Genomic DNA, 17,599 nt, shown 5'->3' with positions numbered 1-17,599 from the left:
ATAACTTCTACATATACAATAACTTCTCATATATTTAAGCAAGTAGACCTGTATCAGGCAAGATGCTGATTAGTCTAATCGAATATTGCCAAGGCATCAATAGACAGTCACCTGGAATAGTCCACTAACCCTCTTAAAGTTTGAAGTGATGTTGAGGAGAGGTGTGTTTTCGGAGATGTTCGGAGGGTCGATGATGATGTAAGCGAGGAGGGAGGGATTGGCCCCATAGCGCTCAGCATGAACGCTCCGGTGCAAAAGGATGTGTGAGCAAGCAGCGCGCTACTGCAGGGACGGTGTCCACAAACTGCTCCAAAAAGAACAACCGAAACTCCGGGCTCAGGACAGCAAAGAGCAACCAAAACCCGTGGACCAGGACAGCGAGTCAGCAACGGCTGCACAGTCCGGAAACAGCGGCGCCCAGCCCGGTGCAATTGACGGGCTCGTCCGCTGGATAGTCACCAAGATGAGCGACAACAAAAGCATCTCTACCCGGGAATACGCGAAGGAGGAGGCGTCGGTTGCCCAAGAGCAGTTCTTCGCACCAGAGCCACGGAAAGGCATCTCTGTTATATTGGATGTAGGTATCGCTAACTTGATTGTAGGGTTACCAGATATCTTATCTGCACATGATTCGTTAATATGGTAGCTGAGGTGGAATAGTTTGCGGGAGAAAGTCCCATTTTAATTCAGTGCGCACTTACGCTCAAAGATCATCCTCAATGTTGTGCAAATACTGTACATTAATTCTAGCTTCTCTGAATACACATGCACTCACTATAAATATCTTGAAAATAAAGTTTCTCTGTAATCAGTAGGCCTATCTGGCCCATATTTTCCATAAATAGTGGAATAATTCTAAGCACCCATAAACAAATCAAATAGGCTACTCAGAGTTACGTCCCCCCATATTGGCTTTGAGTGGTGTTTTATAGGCTATACATCCTAGAATATGTATCACATCCGACAGTGATTGGGAGTCCCGTAGGGCGGCGCACAATTGGCCCAACGTCGTCCAGGTTTGGCCGGGGTAGGCCGTCATTGTAAATTAGAAATTGTTATTAATTTAGTTGCCTAGTTAAATAAAGGTTACATTAAAAAAAAAAAAAAAAACGGTTTTTATCCATGCTCCAAATTGATATCAATAGATGTAAATGCTCCTACATGTGTGCAGTTTGTTACATAATTGGCCTTTGATTCCACAGCATGCATATACAGTAATTTAAAGCTACAATAAGCAGCTGTTTGAGAGATCCGGACAAATTCACATAGAAATGGGATTTATAGATTTGTCATTCTTATTTAAATTAAGTTTAAGAAGCGGTAGATATGTTATAGGTGCGCTATTTCTATGCTTCCTGTTCTTAAGTTACGTTTTTTGGTATTTTACCTTCAGTTTTGTACACCAGCTTCAAACAGCTGAAAATACAATATTTTTTGTCGTTAAAAATATATTTGACAGAGGTTTAGGTGCAATGATTCTTTAAACTATACTTGCTTGTTTTGTCACAAACTGAAATTAGGCAAACTATTAGAAATTTAACAACCAGGAAATGGCAGAGGGATTTCTGCATAGTGCATCTTTAAATGTTGTCTTAATTAAAAATCTTATAAAGAGGTATAGATTAATATATGACTGATAGTCAGACATCTTGTCTTTACTATGCACTAGCACATCTTTGACAGTCATATCTTATTTTTTATAATTTATTATGCTTTTGCAGTGTACCAAGCAATTAGCCTACACTGTCGGGTAGGCTGCTGAAGCTGGTCTCAGCAGTGTTGATTTAATAGGTCAAAGTGTTGCCATAGTATTAGTCATAATTGCCTTATGTGTATCTGATGCTCGTTTCTCTAGGGATCTACATATTGCTTTAATGGATAAAACAAACCTGAGAGTGAGAGAAACTAGTTCACTTTTACACCAAGACCCAGACCCAGACCCAGATAAGATGATAAAGAAGTGGTGCATGGAAACTGATTATAGGAGACCAGAGGAGTAGACGTATCCTAGTGGGTGTGTGTGACTGTGGTGTGTGTGTGTGACTGTGGTGTGTGTGTGACTGTGGTGTGTGTGTGTGTGTGTGTGTGTGTGTGTGTGTGTGTGTGTGTGTGTGTGCGCATGAGAGAGAGCAAGAGAAAAAGAGAGTGAGGTGAGGGGAGAGAGAGTACTCAGTATATGAAAGTGAGAGAGACAGAGTTGTACAGGGTGGCCATTGAAAACCAGATAAGACATTCTCTGCTGAGCCCACTTTTAAGTTCACAATAAATTGCACAGCTGATACTGTATAAAGTCTTGACTGCACCTAGTGTACACTGAATGACAACGCAGCCTCATACAGTATACTAGGTATACAGTATTAGCAATGTAGTTTGCTTCTGCATTTGCCTGTCGATGTAGTGTATTGCTCTAGGACATTCTAGCTCTGTGAGTGACTTAGAGGTGATTATTGAAGGTTTTTAATTAAACTGTCCATATAGATCCAGCAAGTGACATTTACAGAAGATTTTAGTTGGATTATTGGCCATGAAATGTAAATGTTGTTGTCATTTGCACCGTTTTTAGGCTCAGCCATACCAGACTTTACTACTTGCTTTAATTGCATGTTATCTCTTTTTGAAGGACAAACATATGGTATTAATTAATATTATTTATTGCTTGCTATGTGTTCCAGGATTTTTAAAATAATGTTATTTGTCACATGCTGGTGTAGAACAGTGAAATGCTTACTTATGTGTTATTTTCCAACGATGCAGAGTTAAAGATAAAAAAAAAAAAAAAAAATTCACAGTGAATAACAATGACGAGTAAAAAATAAAATAATGTGGCTATTTACAGGGAATACCACAACCGAGTTGATGTGCAGGGGTACGTGGTAATTGAGGTAGCTATTGTATGTACATATAGGTAGGGATAAAGTGAACAGGATAGTTAATAGACAGTAGCAGCAGTGGAGAGTGCATTCGGAAAGTATTCAGACCCCTTGACTTTTTCCACATTTTGTTACGTTGCAGCCTTATTCTAAAATATATATATTTTTAAATCCTCAGCAATCTACACACAATACCCCATAATGACAATGCAAAAACAGGTTTTTAGAAATTCAAATAAAATAAAAAAACGGAAATATCACATTTACATAAGTATTCAGACCCTTTACTCCGTACTATGTTGAAGCATCTTTGGCAGAGATTACAGCCTTGGGTCTTCTTGGGCATGACACTACAAGCTTGGCACACCTGTATTCAGGGAGTTTCGCCCATTCTTCTCTGCAGATCTCCATAGCTATTTTCAGGTCTCTCCAGAGATGTTCAATCGGGTTTAAGTCCAGGCTCAAGGACAATCAGAGACTTGGCTTCTGTCTGGTCACAACCATAAAGGCCTGATTGGTGGAGTGCTGCTGAGATGGATGTCCTTCTGGAAGGTTCTCCCATCTCCACAGAGGAACTTTAGGAAGAGTCTTGGTGGTTCCAAACTTCTTCAATTTAAGAATGATGGAGGCCACTGTGTTCTTGGGGACCTTCAATGCTGCAGATATTTTTTGGTACCCTTCCCCAGATCTGTGCCTAGACACAATCCTGTCTCGGAGCTCTACGGACAATTTGTTCGACCTCGTGGCTTGGTTTTTTCTCTGTGTGTGCCTTTCAAAATCATGTCCAATCAATTGAATTTACCACAGGTGGACGATAATCAAGGTGAAGAAACATCTGTTGGATGATCAATGGAAAGGATGCACCTGAGCTCAATTTCAAGTCTCATAGCAAATGGTCTGAATACTTATGTAAATGTAAATGTACTCATGTACTTATGTAAATGTAAATAATAAATATAAATAATATTTCTAAAAACCTGTTTTCGCTTTGTCATTATGAGGTATTGTGTGTAGATTGATGAAGAAAAATATAATTTTATACATGGACTAAAGCTGTAACCTAACAAAATGTGGAAAAGGTCAAGGGGTCTGAATGCATGGTATGTGGTGAGTGTGAAAGTGCGTGTTCTGTCAGTATGCATGTTTGCACATGTTATGTGTGTGTGGCCGTATGTAGGGTGTGTGTTGGGGTGTAAGTATGTGTGAGTTTGTGAGTAGAGTCCAGTGAGTGTGCATAGAGTCAGTGTAAGATAGTTACTGGTACTACCTGTTTTGAGTTTTTGCTTGTAAGCAGGAGGATAGAGTTATGATCTGATTTTCCAAAGGGAGGGTTTCTGTATGTGTTTCTGTGTGTGGAGAAAGGTGATCTAGAGTTTGTCACCTCTGGTTGCACAGGTGACATGCTGGTAAAAAATGAGGTAAAATAGATTTCAGTTTCCCTGCATTAAAATCCCCAGCCATGAGAAACCCTTCCTCTGAATGTACATGTTCTTGTTTGCTTATTGCTTGTGTTGAGTGTGGTCTTAATGGCAGCATTGGTTTGTGGTGGGCAGCTACGAAAAATATAGATGACAACTCTCTTGGTAGTAGTATGGTCTACAGCTTATCATTAGGTATTCTAACTCGTTATAGCAAAAACTTGAGACGTCCAGGACCTACTGTATATTTAAAGGTATGTGAGTATTGAAAACCCATCTGATTAGAAGAGAAAACTCACAGTATCTGTTCTTTGTACAGTATTTCTTACAGCCCCATTATTCTCCTTTCTTCTCTCCTCCACAGCCCTACTCCACACAGCAGTGACTGCCTAGGGAAAACAGATCCATCCATTCTTAATGAGGAAAAAAGTCAGGGAGAACGCTGCCTCTCTCTCTCTCTCTTGCCCTGTTCCCACCATTCTGTGCCTCGCTCTTTCTCACAAATTTTCATGCTTATTGTTTGTCATGTCTCTCATTCTTTTCCTCTCTCTCTCATTATTACCTTTTAATTTTCCAGGTCATGGTTTAGCTTTTTCTGGAGAGGCTTTATTACTGCCACTTTTAGTGAGTTTGGTACACATCCGGAGGATAGGGAGGCGTTTATTATGTTCAACATAGGAGGGTCAAGAACAGGAAGTGACTCTTTCAGTGGTTTAGTAGGAATCGGGTCCAGTAGGCAACTGGAAGGTTTGTGAATGTGTCATGAGATACAGGATTTAAAAAACTTGAGTGTCTCCATTTATCTTAGGTCCTGGCAGTTCTGTGTAAACTCAAGACAACTGCGTTTTGGAGAAATACGCAGATTCAAAGAGGAATCCGCAATTTGCTTTCTAATGATCATGATCTTTCCGTCGAAGAAGTTAAAGAATACATCACTGTAAAAGTGAAGGCCATCTTCTCTTGGACTTGGGGATTGCTGCTTTTTAGTTAGCTTTGTGACTGTATCAAAAATACATTTTGGATTGTTTTTATTCAGCGTAATTTCCGTTCCAATTTTCTGGGAGCTTGCTTTAGGGCTCGGGTATTTTCTGTATACCAGGGACCTAATTTCTTGTGACAAATGTTTTTTGTTTTTAGAGGATATTACACAAGGTTAAATTTAGATCCTTGGTTAGGAGGTTAACTGATTTTTTAACTCCAACGTCCTTGGGTAGGTGGGAGAAGTCTGGAAGGGCATCTAGGAATCTTTGGGTTTTCCGAGAATTTAAAGTGCAGCTTTTTATAATCCTTGGTTGGGGTCTGAGCAGATTATTTATTGCGATTGCAAACGTAATAAGATGGTGTTCTGATAGTCCAGGAATATGAGGAAAAACATTTAGGTCCATAATATTTATTCCAGGGTATGACTGTGGCAATGCTTAGGTTCGGAGACAAGTTGGACAAAACCCACTGAGTCGATGGTGGCTCTGAAAGCCTTTTGGATTGGTTCTGTGCACTTTTCCATGTGAATATTGAAGGCACCAAAAATGTGAATATTATCTTCCGTGACTACAAGGTCCGATAGGATTTCAGAGAACTCAGTGAGGAATGCTGAGGAATGCTGTATATGGCCCAGGGGGCCTGTAGTAACAGTAGCTATAAAAAGTGATTGAGTAGGCTAAGTAGGCTGCATAATAACCGTTCTGTTCTTGAACAGTATTGATCACTTTCATTCTCGGTTCTGTTCCTCTGTAAAAAATATTTTACGGTTTTCAGTTCTGTTCCCTGAACCAGTTCCAACCGCTGGATAGCAGTAGCAAACCACACCCTGGCCCCTGGGAACTGAGCTGCTCTAGTTGTTTTATAGTTGTCTTAGTAAGTGATACTCTTTGATGTCGTTTTCATTCTATATATTTTAGAGGAGCAGTGTGTGCATTTGGTGTTTGTCCCCTTTTTTTGTCAAATATGTTTTTTTATCTGAAACGAAGTGAAATTGGGTCACCTACATTATGTGACACCATGCTGGTAGGCCTGACAAATGGATGATCAGACAAGCCCCTCAACACCAAATTGGCCAATTCTATACACAAACGTCTGTCACCTTTGTCATATTATTCCCCACTTCTGTTGCTTTACATTTTGCATGATATGTAATATTTTAATGCACCTTTTCTAATCATGTCAGTGAGGATGAGTCTTTCTGGAGAGTAGGTACCTGTATTTCTTTTGCTCATTAGTGTTTTACATCATGAATCTTGTTCTTGAGGCAGCTCTGCAGAGTGGTCACTAACTGGCACAGCCACAAAGTCATAAAATCTGATTTTAAACCTAACCTTAACCCTAACATTAACCACACTGCTAACCCTAATGCCTAACCCTAATCTAAAATGAAGCCAATTTTGACTTAGCAGCTGGCCCATCTAGGGGTAATCTCTCAGTTCTGCCTCCAGGACAAGACTCATCCCAATAAATGTATGGTGTGTTCTCTACGTCACATGTCCATTTTCATGGTCAATTATTTACCCCTGATTTGTTTTATTAAAACTACTCAAGTGCTCATCAATCTGGTGAAGCAAATAGATAGTATCAACAAACGCACGAAGGACAAACACCTACAGTATACACAGTATTTTATACTGTTAAGCTCATTCATGGATGAAATGCACTCACCGCTTTCAAAAGCATAGAAAGAAACAACACATGAATATGTACCCCCCACCAGATATAACGATGGTTACAGAAAACGTATTAGTGTTTTAAACTGGTGTGAATACTGCTTTTCCAGTGACAAACAAATGCTTTTTCTTACTCTACCCTGCAGCCTTAACTGTGCTATTACACACATGAGTGCACAATGTGGTCAGGCTTTTCAAACAAGACTACACTGGGTTTTCACTTACTCTTAACTAGCCATTCAGGCAGGCTTATTTACTGTCTCCGTGTCTGTAGCTAGTATCTTTTTAGGCGTTATGGTATCATTTACCTTTTTTGCCATGTTTTATCATGTTTTATGTCTTGACACTTTTCACGTGACTAGTCCCTTCGCTAATGCAGAGCTCCTATTTTGTCTTAACAGATTTTCCGGAGAGCTGATAAGGATGGTAAGTGTGTTTTTGTTTGTTAAACTGATCTGTTATCATGTTGTCTGTGCCCTCTCAGTAAGGTAGCCACCCTGTCCAGTGTTGTGGGTTATTTGGGTGTTGGTTAATTTCCAGGCTAGTACAGCGTTTTGTTTGGTGCCAGCGCTTCCCTCATTCCCTCTGTCACTTGTTTGTTCTGCTGTCGTCTCTTGGAGCCTTTGACAAGACAGAAGAAAACGAACAAGGAGACAACTTAAAAAGCTCAGTCTTCGTATCAGCCAGATGGCCATCTTCTTGTATTCTCTGATATGTGTGTGTGTGTGTGTGTGTGTGTGTGTGTGTGTGTGTGTGTGTGTGTGTGTGTGTGTGTGTGTGTGTGTGTGTGTGTGTGTGTGTGTGTGTGTGTGTGTGTGTGTGTGCGTGTGTGTGTGTGTGTGTGAGAGCATACAGTTAGCAAGCAGGATGAGTGCCTGTGTTTTGGGACAGATAACTATTGCAATTTTCCCTCATTCTCTCAATCAATGAGTTGTTAAATTCTTTCATATTTAAATGTTACAAATAGTTAACTGTTCTGTGTGTATGTTTGTTACTAACACAGTAGATACACTACATGGTCAATACACCAAAGTTAATTGTATCTCTTGCAATTTAAGAGTGTGTAACCCTTTTGCAAGGTCACCCAACAATCCTGTAAATGCAAGTTCCCTTTACATTTACCAAATAATTTGCTGTTCTAAAACCAGTGATTTGTCCTTGGTTTTGTTTTACCCAGAGGAATATGGGCTTTTTCCTGTGGGTTCATGAGTAAGCTGTGCAATGGTGAAATCTAACTATTTATTTTTCAAAGGGAAAAACAGCTAATCACTGTGAAAAGGACCACAGCTGCCAAAAGTACATAGTTAAAGAGAATCCTTGTTATTTGATGTATGGAACAAGCTCAGTTTGTGCTATTTTTACCCTCCTCTCCTGGGAAATGCTCTGTGGCTGTTTTAACGAGAGAGAGATGCTAAACACACACATAGAGAGAGAGATTACTTTCTAAATGTAATCTGCTACACACTGCTAACACTAATATGTGAGAACAATCTTTCTTGTGAACAAATTTTACATTTTGTCGTTATAATAAAGTTGGTAGCAACATGTAAAAATCTTGGTGGAAATCTGTTCCAGCTCAACCCATAATGCAATGCAATATCAGCATGTGAAGTAGCTGCAGTAGCTGTAAAATCGCCTAAACAAACTGCATTATCAATTTTGGAGTCTACAATCTTAGCATGTTCAACCTGCAGATCGATGTGCCTCACAGAGTGGAGTCTGACATTCACAATGGCCCTGCAACGGCACCATACAATGCACCTTGGACTGAAGAGGCAGACAAATAGGAGAAATGTGGTGGATTTTCTGTTAAACTACACATTTCTCGAGGTTGGAATATCGCAAAAAATATGGTCAATGGCTCATTCGAGAGAAGACAACCTCCTACGTTATGACATCGGCCAGTATTGAAATCAGACATGTATGCTAGACGTTTTTGAGATCTAAAAGTCATATTCATATTAACTTTCTGTGTAGTGAGAGAGACTTTATCACAGTGCCATATCATACTGGACGGATTTCTGCCTGCTTGAACAGATACACATGAAGACATGAAAACATGAAATTACCCTGGGAATCAATAGAACATCTCTCAGAGATGCACTAACACAATTTAACATTCAAAATTGGTGAAAATTTCCATTAAGACAAAAATTCTAAAAGAACATTCATACATTTTTACAATATAATCCATTTTTACTTTGCAGTTAGCGAAGACATCACTCATCCAAATAAATATCATCTTGCTTATGAAGAAGCAATACAAGACAAAAATGAATATGACCAATTGAACGACATATTGCAGGATAAATCAATGTTAGAGTTTATACATAGCTGGCAATAAATATATGTTGCATTTTACTTTATGGGTTTGGTTATATAAACTCAACAAAAAAAGAAACGTCCTCTCACTGTCAACTGCGTTTATTTCCAGCAAACTTAACATGTGTAAATATTTTTATGAACATAACAAGATTCAACAACTGAGACATAAATTGAACAAGTTCTACAGACATGTGACTAACATAAATTGAATAATGTGTCCCTCAACAAAGGGGGGATCAAATCCAAAGTAACTGTCAGTATCTGGTGTGGCCACCAGCTGCATTAAGTACTGCAGTGTATCTCCTCCTCATGGACTGCACCAGATTTGCCAGTTCTTGCTGTGAGATGTTACCCCACTCTTCCACCAAGGCACCTGCAAGTTCCCGGACATTTCTGAAGGGAATGGCCCTAGCCCTCACCCTCCAATCCAACAGGTCCCAGACGTGCTCAATGGGATTGAGATCCGGGCTCTTCGCTGGCCAATGCAGAACACTGACATTCCTGTCTTGCAGGAAATCACGAACAGAACGAGCAGAAATGGCTGGTGGCATTGTCATGCTGGAGGGTCATGTCAGGATGAGCCTGTAGGAAGGCTAGCACATGAGGGAGGAGGATGTGTTCCCTGTAACGCACAGCGTTGAGATTGCCTGCAATGACAACAAGCTCAGTCCGATGATGCTGTGACACACCACGCCAAATCATGACGGACCCTCCACTTCCAAATTGATCCAAAGTACAGGCCTCGGTGTAACGGTCATTCCTTCGGCGATGAACGCGAATCTGACCATCACCCGCGATTCGTCAGTGAAGAGCAATTTTTGCCAGTCCTGTCTGGTCCAGCTACGGTGGGTTTGTCCCCATAGGCGACGTTGTTGCCGGTGATGTCTGGTGACGACCTGCCTTACAACATGCCTACAAGCCCTCTGTCCAGCCTCTCTCAGCCTATTGCAGACAGTCTGAGCACTGATGGAGGGATTGTGCGTTCCTGTTGTAACTCGGGCAGTTGTTGTTGCCATCCTGTACCTGTCCCGCAGGTGTGATGTACGGATGTACCGATCCTGTGCAGGTGTTGTTACTCGTGGTCTGCCACTGCGAGGACGATCAGCTGTCCGTCCTGTCTCCCTGTAACGCTGTCTTAGGTGTCTCACAGTACAGACATTGAAATGTATTGCCCTGGCCAAATCTGCAGTCCTCATGCCTCCTTGCAGCATGCCTAAGGCACGTTCACGCAGATGAGCAAGGACACTGGGCATCTTTCTTTTGGTGTTTTTCAGTCAGTAGAAAGGCGTCTTAAGTGTCCTAAGTTTTAAATGTGACCTTAATTGCCTACCCTACCCTCTGTAAGCATGGGGAACAATGTTTTACAATGAAGAACTGTGAAGTTATTTGGATTTTTACAAATGATCTTTGAAAGACAGGGTCCTGAAAAAAGGACATTTATTTTTTTGCTGAGTTTAGGTGTCTTCTAACCCATTACTTTCTACTACAGATAATAATATGATTAGGCTATATCTTTACATTAAAAACAACAGTCCGTCAGATTTCCAGTCATTCCGATTCAATTAATACCCCTTGATATTCAAGAATAGGACTTGGAAATATAGATTTGCCAAATTGTATTACCTGAGCATAACCCAAAAACTAAGACCTAATTAGCCTACTCTGTTGTTTATGATTTTGTTGTCATGGAGGACTGCTTCAAGTTGAAGAAATGCTGCTCTGGGAATTTCATGCTTTCAGCACTACCGAAATGTATGCTGCATATGCTCCATTTGCTACAGGCCTATTGTTTACATTTTTGTTGGTGACGCTTGATAATTTGCAGCTGTTTAAGTCTATAAAAGGTGTGTGTGTTTCAGCATATGTCCGTTAGGCCTATGGATTATTCTAGTTTTTTTTTATCAGCACGAATTAGATTTAGAAAGAAGTAACTCCCTCAAACTTGTATTCCACAGGCTGGGATCCACTCTATACAGCTGTTGCAAGAGCGCATTTTTCACTGGCTGTCCACTGTGGCGTAGCCTATTCATTATGCCGATTCTTTTGCAAAACGTTTCTTAAGCGGAAGTGAACTGAACGAAACGGGGAGGGATCTACCTGAATTGTTCCAATAGAAACTTCGGTTTTGCTCTGTTTGCTTCCGTTTGGTTCTTAAATGGTAAACGATTTCTGTAATGAATACATCCCTCGTGGCAAAAACATTGATTGATGGGCAGCTTAAACTTCTTCAATTCAACCATTATAGGGTTAAAATACACATATAGCAGTGGAGGCTCCTCCTCAGAAGAAGGGGAGGACCATCCTACTCAGTGAATTTCAGACAGTTATTATTTTTAGATAAAACTATACTAAATATATATTCACCAAATCACTGATTAAAACTCTCTGTTTTGCAATTAAGGTCTACAGTAGCCTCAACAGCACTCTCTGGGGAAGCACCAAGGTGTCGCCAGAGGACAGCTATTTTGGGTACCTAACCTATGAGTACATTGGCTTTAGTACAAAACTTAGGAGGCTCATGGTTCTCATCCCCTTCCAAAGACTTACACAGTAATTACGACGACTTACGGAAGATGTCCTCCAACCTTTCAGAGCTCTTGCAGCATGAACTGACATGCTGTCCACCCAATCAAAGGATCATAGAATGAATCTAGTACTGAAAGCATAATCAGCGGCTATCTAGCACTGCAGTGCAGTGCATACAACACTCCTACCGTGGCCTCCAACTGCTCTTAAACGCTAGTAAAACCAAATGCATGCTTTTCAACCGTTCGCTGCCTGCACCCGCACGCCCGACTAGCAACACCACCATGGATGGTTCCGACCTAGAATATGTGGACATCTATAAGTACCTAGATGTCTGGCTAGACTGTATAAACTCTCCTTCCAGACTCATATCAAACATCTCCAATCTAAAATCAAATCTAGAATCGGCTTTCTATTCCGCAACAAAGCCTCCTTCACTCACACCGCCAAACTTACCCTAGTAAAACTGACTATCCTACCGATCCTCGACTTTGGCGATGTCATCTACAAAATAGCTTCCAATACTCTACTCAGCAAACTGGATGCAGTTTATCACAGTGCCATCCGTTTTGTTACTAAAGAACCTTATACCACCCACCACTGCGACCTGTATGCTCTAGTCGGCTGGCCCTCGCTACATATTCGTCGCCAGACCCACTGGCTCCAGGTCATCTACAAGTCCATGCTAGGTAAAGCTCCGCCTTATCTCAGTTCACTGGTCACGATGGCAACACCCACCCGTAGCACGCGCTCCAGCAGGTATATCTCACTGATCATCCCTAAAAACAACACCTCATTTGGCCGCCTTTCGTTCCAGTTCTCTGCTGCCTGTGACTGGAATGAATTGCAAAAATCGCTGAAGTTGGAGACTTTTAACTCCCTCACCAACTTCAAACATCTGCTATCTGAGCAGCTAACCGATCGCTGCAGCTGTACATAGTCTATCGGTAAATAGCCCACCCAATTTTACCTACCTCATCCCCATACTGTTTATATTTATTTACTTTTCTGCTCTTTTGCACACCAATATCTCTACCTGTACATGAGCATCTGATAATTTATCACTCTAGTGTTAATCTGCAAAATTGTAATTATTCGCCTACCTCCTCATGCCTTTTGCACACAATGTATATAGACTCTCTTTTTTTTCTACTGTGTTATTGACTTGTTAATTGTTTACTCCATGTGTAACTCTGTGTTGTCTGTTCACACTGCTATGCTTTATCTTGGCCAGGTCGCAGTTGCAAATGAGAACTTGTTCTCAACTAGCCTACCTGGTTAAATAAAGGTGAAAAAAAAAAAAAAAAATGTGGTGAGTAGTTGACTCAGAGAGAGAATGACAATAGTTGAACTGTTTTTAACAAATTAATTTATTCAACAATTAAGGGGAAGCAGCAGAAAGAGAAAGAGTTAGCTCTATTTTGTTGCATTTTTTTCACTTTCACTTACTTAGCTAGCTATTGCAGCTAGCTAATTTAGCCTACTCCAAAACCCAGCTCAAACAGAGAGGAATGCCATTTATGTTAGCTAGCCTCTTACTCCCACCTGAGACGCAGACGTCTCATCTAGACACCTGGAAATGCAAATGTGCTACGCTAAATGCTAAATGTACTCGTTAAAACTCAAACGTTCATTAAAACACACATGCAGGGTATTGAATTAAAGCTACACTCGTTGTGAATCTAGCCAACAAGTCAGATTTTTAAAATGCTTTTCGGCGAAAGCATGAGAAGCTATTATCTGATAGCATGCAACACCCCAGAATACCTGAAGGGGACGTAAACAAAATAATTAGCGTAGCCGGCGCTACACAAAACGCAGAAATAAAATATAAAACATTCATTACCTTTGATGATATTCTTTGTTGGCACTCCTATATGTTCCATAAACATCACAATTGGGTCTTTTTCCCGATTAAATCCGTCCATGTATGCCCAAAATATCCATTTGTATAGCCTGTCTGGTTCAGGAAAAGCTCCGTTCCAAAACGCAACGTCATTTAAAAAAATTATATAAGTTGCCTATATTCTTTGACAAAACACTTGTCAAAGATTTTTGTCAACAAAAATGACGTCGTCGACATCGTGTGGAAGTTGTAGGAAGTTGTAGGAACTGCAAGCTCCCGGCTATATATTTTTGCTTGCAATCAACAATTCAGAGACTGGCGGATTAATACTTTTCTGTGTTTTTTGTGACCAGGTTTTTCTTGGGATTTCGCTTGCTGTTCACGTTCTGTTATAGTCACAGACATTATTTAACCAGTTTTAGAAACTTCAGAGTGTTTTCTATCCACACATACTAATCATATGCATATACTATATTCCTGGCATGAGTAGCAGGACGCTGAAATGTTGCGCGATTTTTAACAGAATGTTCGAAAAAGTAGTGGGTCGACTTAAGAGGCTAGCTGGCTAAGCCTATCCAACACTGGAACGCTTTCAAATCAAGGTAAGCTTTAGGTTTTAGTAATCTATTGCCACCGAGGCCCACCGGTGTAACTGCTAAACTGCTTGCTGACTGTACACTGTACCCTGATTGTAGCGGGTTTACTAACGTGTTAGTTCTACTAGCTGTTGACTATGTTGACTATGACGTTAGCTAATATGGTGAAAACGTTATAGGCTGTGTGTAGCGGTTAGCGGTTATGGTATGAATGTTTGGCTTGGAAAGTTTTTTTCGCCTGGCCACAGGCGTCTGTTGTGTTGTGCACTGAAGTCCACAAGTGAAGGGAAAATGTGAGCAGAGAAGGAATTATACAACGAGCAAAGTGATGATGCTGTTTGTATGTGGCTGCTATTAAAGTGAACTGTGTTCGGTGATTATGGGTGTATACATTCTGCAGAATCTGTTGAAAACGTTTGTTATAAACGTAACCAAACAGGGATTAACCTACCTAACCAAACAGGGATTAACCTACCTACATTTTTCCAATAGAAACTCTTGTTTGCAACTGTTTGGACTAATGATTACACCCTAGGCGGTATTGAATGTGTCATGAATGTTATAAACTTTAATTTGAAGGCTAGTTTGTAGCATGTTACATTTGACCTAGTTGAATGGAATATGAATGACAGTCATCCAATATGCTGTCATAGAAATAAGGCCATGTTCATTAAGAAAAAGTGTCCTCCCTAAGCTTAAATGGCACTGACCGGCACTGACCTACAGTATAGGACTACATTTGTGAACAGCCATCCACAACAACCACAATATAGCAAAATAGCAGAATGAGAAAGCAGAAGTGTGAGTCACATCAATGTGCAATGTGTCCTAGATATCAATAATAAGTTATATCTGTATCGCCCATATGCTACACCACTGCTGTTGTCCTTACCTCCAAGCGTTTATTTAAGTTGGATAATATTTGGATGCCGACAGCAGTCGCACTATTGGAAGACAGCCTGGGCTGTAGCCTACAAAGGCCCATTCCTGCTCTTTTACCACAATCCATCAAACACATTTAGTGTGTCATCATAGAGGTCTCTGACCTATGGTAATTTTTTGCAAATTTGAATGTCATTGAGAAAACAGCAAACATCCCTTCTGAATTTAAAAGTAATCATCTAGTTTTTCAAAGTATCTGTAATCTTATTACAATATTTTAGCTGGTAACATAATGGATTACAGTTTGTTTTGTAATCTGTTACATATGGGAGGGTACTGTATATTAGGGAAAGAGAGGGGGAGAGAGAGAATCCTTAGCTCTCCTCAATAGAATCCATGTATGGATTGACAAGGGTCAGAGGTTGTATTGCCTCTCCCTTCCTGCCCACCTCCAAAAGGGCACCTGCTAATGAAGCCTATGATCATTTCCATGAGCACCAACATGTGAAGTTCATCGGAGCATATCAAATTGGGTGTAAAATGATAGCTAAGAGTCTATATTTTGGGGAAATGAAGGCATAGATAAAGAATCATAATAACAAACATCTTAAAAATGTGACAAGTAATGGCTTTGATTTCTGATCAAACAGATGGAAAAGGAGTCTTAGAAAACATCTTCCAGAAAAAGCTATTAAAAATACATCAAAACACAATAATGTTGAAGCAAAGACCCCTGACAACTAATATCAACACATATTTATTTTTGGAGACATTTCTCTACCTTCTGTAAGTTAAACTTAGGGATAGCCCCATTTTTAAAAAGAATTCACCTAAATGACATGCCCAAATCGAACTGCCTGTAGCTCGGGTCCTGAAGAAAGGATATATATATTCTTGGTACTATTTGAAAGGAAACACTTTGAGGTTTGTGGAAATGTGAATTGAATGTAGGAGAATATACCACAATAGATCTGGTAGAAGAAAATACAAAGAATAAACCAACCAGTCTTTTTCTATCACCATCTTTGAAATGCAAAGAGAAGGGTCATAGTTATAGCCTTCACTCTGGTTGTAACTCTGAAAGTATCCATAAGATGGCAGCAGTGTATGTGCAAAGTGTCAGATGGATAACTTGAAAAATGAATGAACAACAAGACTTTTAGTGTGAAGTCCCCAGGTACATTTGCGCAAATCATGGAGGAGAGATTCGCATTCATATTCCATTTTTCTGCAAGACTATCGTCAAATCTGTTTACTCGGACTTTTAGCTTTCCAAGTATTACTAGCCATATTATAAGTTCAACATTTGCAAAACAACCAGTTTTCATAACTTCATAACTCTGAATATCCTTATAATTTTTGTCCAAAATGAAAAGGCATGCTGTCGTACAAGGTTAGTTGCTACATTTTACGACATACATTTGACAAAGATACAGTTGTTCAAGTGATGGCCGCTCGCGTCATCGACGTGCCTTGAAGGCGTCGCTCTCTGACCAAATATGGTGTCATATAGGATATACTACACCCCTAATTAAATAGTGAAGTCTTGTTACCTTCTCGGAACTCTGAGGAATAGATACGAAAGTGATTTGACTCATTGAAACAACGTTTAGGGTGAGATTTTCACTGATTCCTTTCTTTGCAAATTGAACGAGTGGAAATACAAAGTCGATTGTGCATGCTATATGGATCTTTTTAGAATATATTTAAAAGGATTTTATCTAACAAAACTAACACTTCATGTTATCTCTGGGACCCTTTGGATGATAAATCAGAGCAAGATATCAGAATATAAGTGCACATTTCACCTTCAGAGGTGAATTTATCAAACCTATCGCGAAGAAAAAAGTGTTTTGTGGTTAGGAGCAGTAATAGTTACTGTTAATTGGACAGTGCAGTTATATTAACAATAATTTAAGCTTTCAGCCGATATAAGACACTTATATGTACCAACATTTGTTGTTTCTCTCAAATCTGCAATCTTGACATAACTCGCTGCATGATTTACAACTGTCCCGTTGACGGAACGCCAATCCTTAAGAAGTTTTAAGAAACATTGCCTTGTGCCTTGTAATTATGTTACCTGTCATTTAAGATATGTTCTAATTTCTCTCCCCCATGAAGAGGGAGAATAATGAACGTTCATAGGGAAGCTAGACCTACCAATTAGTTATAGTGTTTTTACTGATATACATTTCTGTTTATTAATTATTATAAGCTGCGTAGTTCGAGCCCTGAATGCTGATCAGCTGAAAGCTGTGGTATATCAGACCGTATACCACAGGTATGACAATGATGTTGGTAACCAGTTTATAATAGCAATAAAGCACTATGGTGTTTTGTGGTATACTGTATTTTTTTATATATTTTTTTATCTTCATTTAACTAGGCAATCAGTTAAGAACAAATTCTTATTTACAGTGACGGCCTTCCGGAGAAAAGTGGGTTAACTTCCTTGTTCAGGGGCAGAACTACAGATTTT

At 39.9% G+C, this 17,599-nt stretch overlaps 1 protein-coding gene across 3 annotated transcripts in view; it reads left to right on the top strand.

Annotated features, from left to right (window-relative positions):
* Positions 1 to 208: 208 nt before the first annotated feature.
* necab2 (N-terminal EF-hand calcium binding protein 2) overlaps positions 209 to 17,599 on the top strand; it is a 126,297-nt gene continuing 108,906 nt past the window's right edge. The window contains exons 1-3 of one of the 3 annotated variants that reach the window (XM_036975166.1): positions 209 to 577; positions 6,044 to 6,142; positions 7,344 to 7,368. In XM_036975166.1, the coding sequence (XP_036831061.1) occupies positions 260 to 577; positions 6,044 to 6,142; positions 7,344 to 7,368 (442 nt within the window). In that variant the 5' untranslated portion in view covers positions 209 to 259. The remainder of the gene's footprint in view (positions 578 to 6,043; positions 6,143 to 7,343; positions 7,369 to 17,599) is intronic. The other 2 variants (XM_036975159.1, XM_036975172.1) reach the window with 2 other exon arrangements.

Source organism: Oncorhynchus mykiss, chromosome 1 (assembly GCF_013265735.2).
Source record: "Oncorhynchus mykiss isolate Arlee chromosome 1, USDA_OmykA_1.1, whole genome shotgun sequence".
Taxonomy (NCBI): Eukaryota; Metazoa; Chordata; class Actinopteri; order Salmoniformes; family Salmonidae; genus Oncorhynchus; species Oncorhynchus mykiss.
The sequence above is the reverse complement of the archived record's forward strand: the minus strand, read 5'-3'. Positions and strand labels throughout refer to the sequence as shown.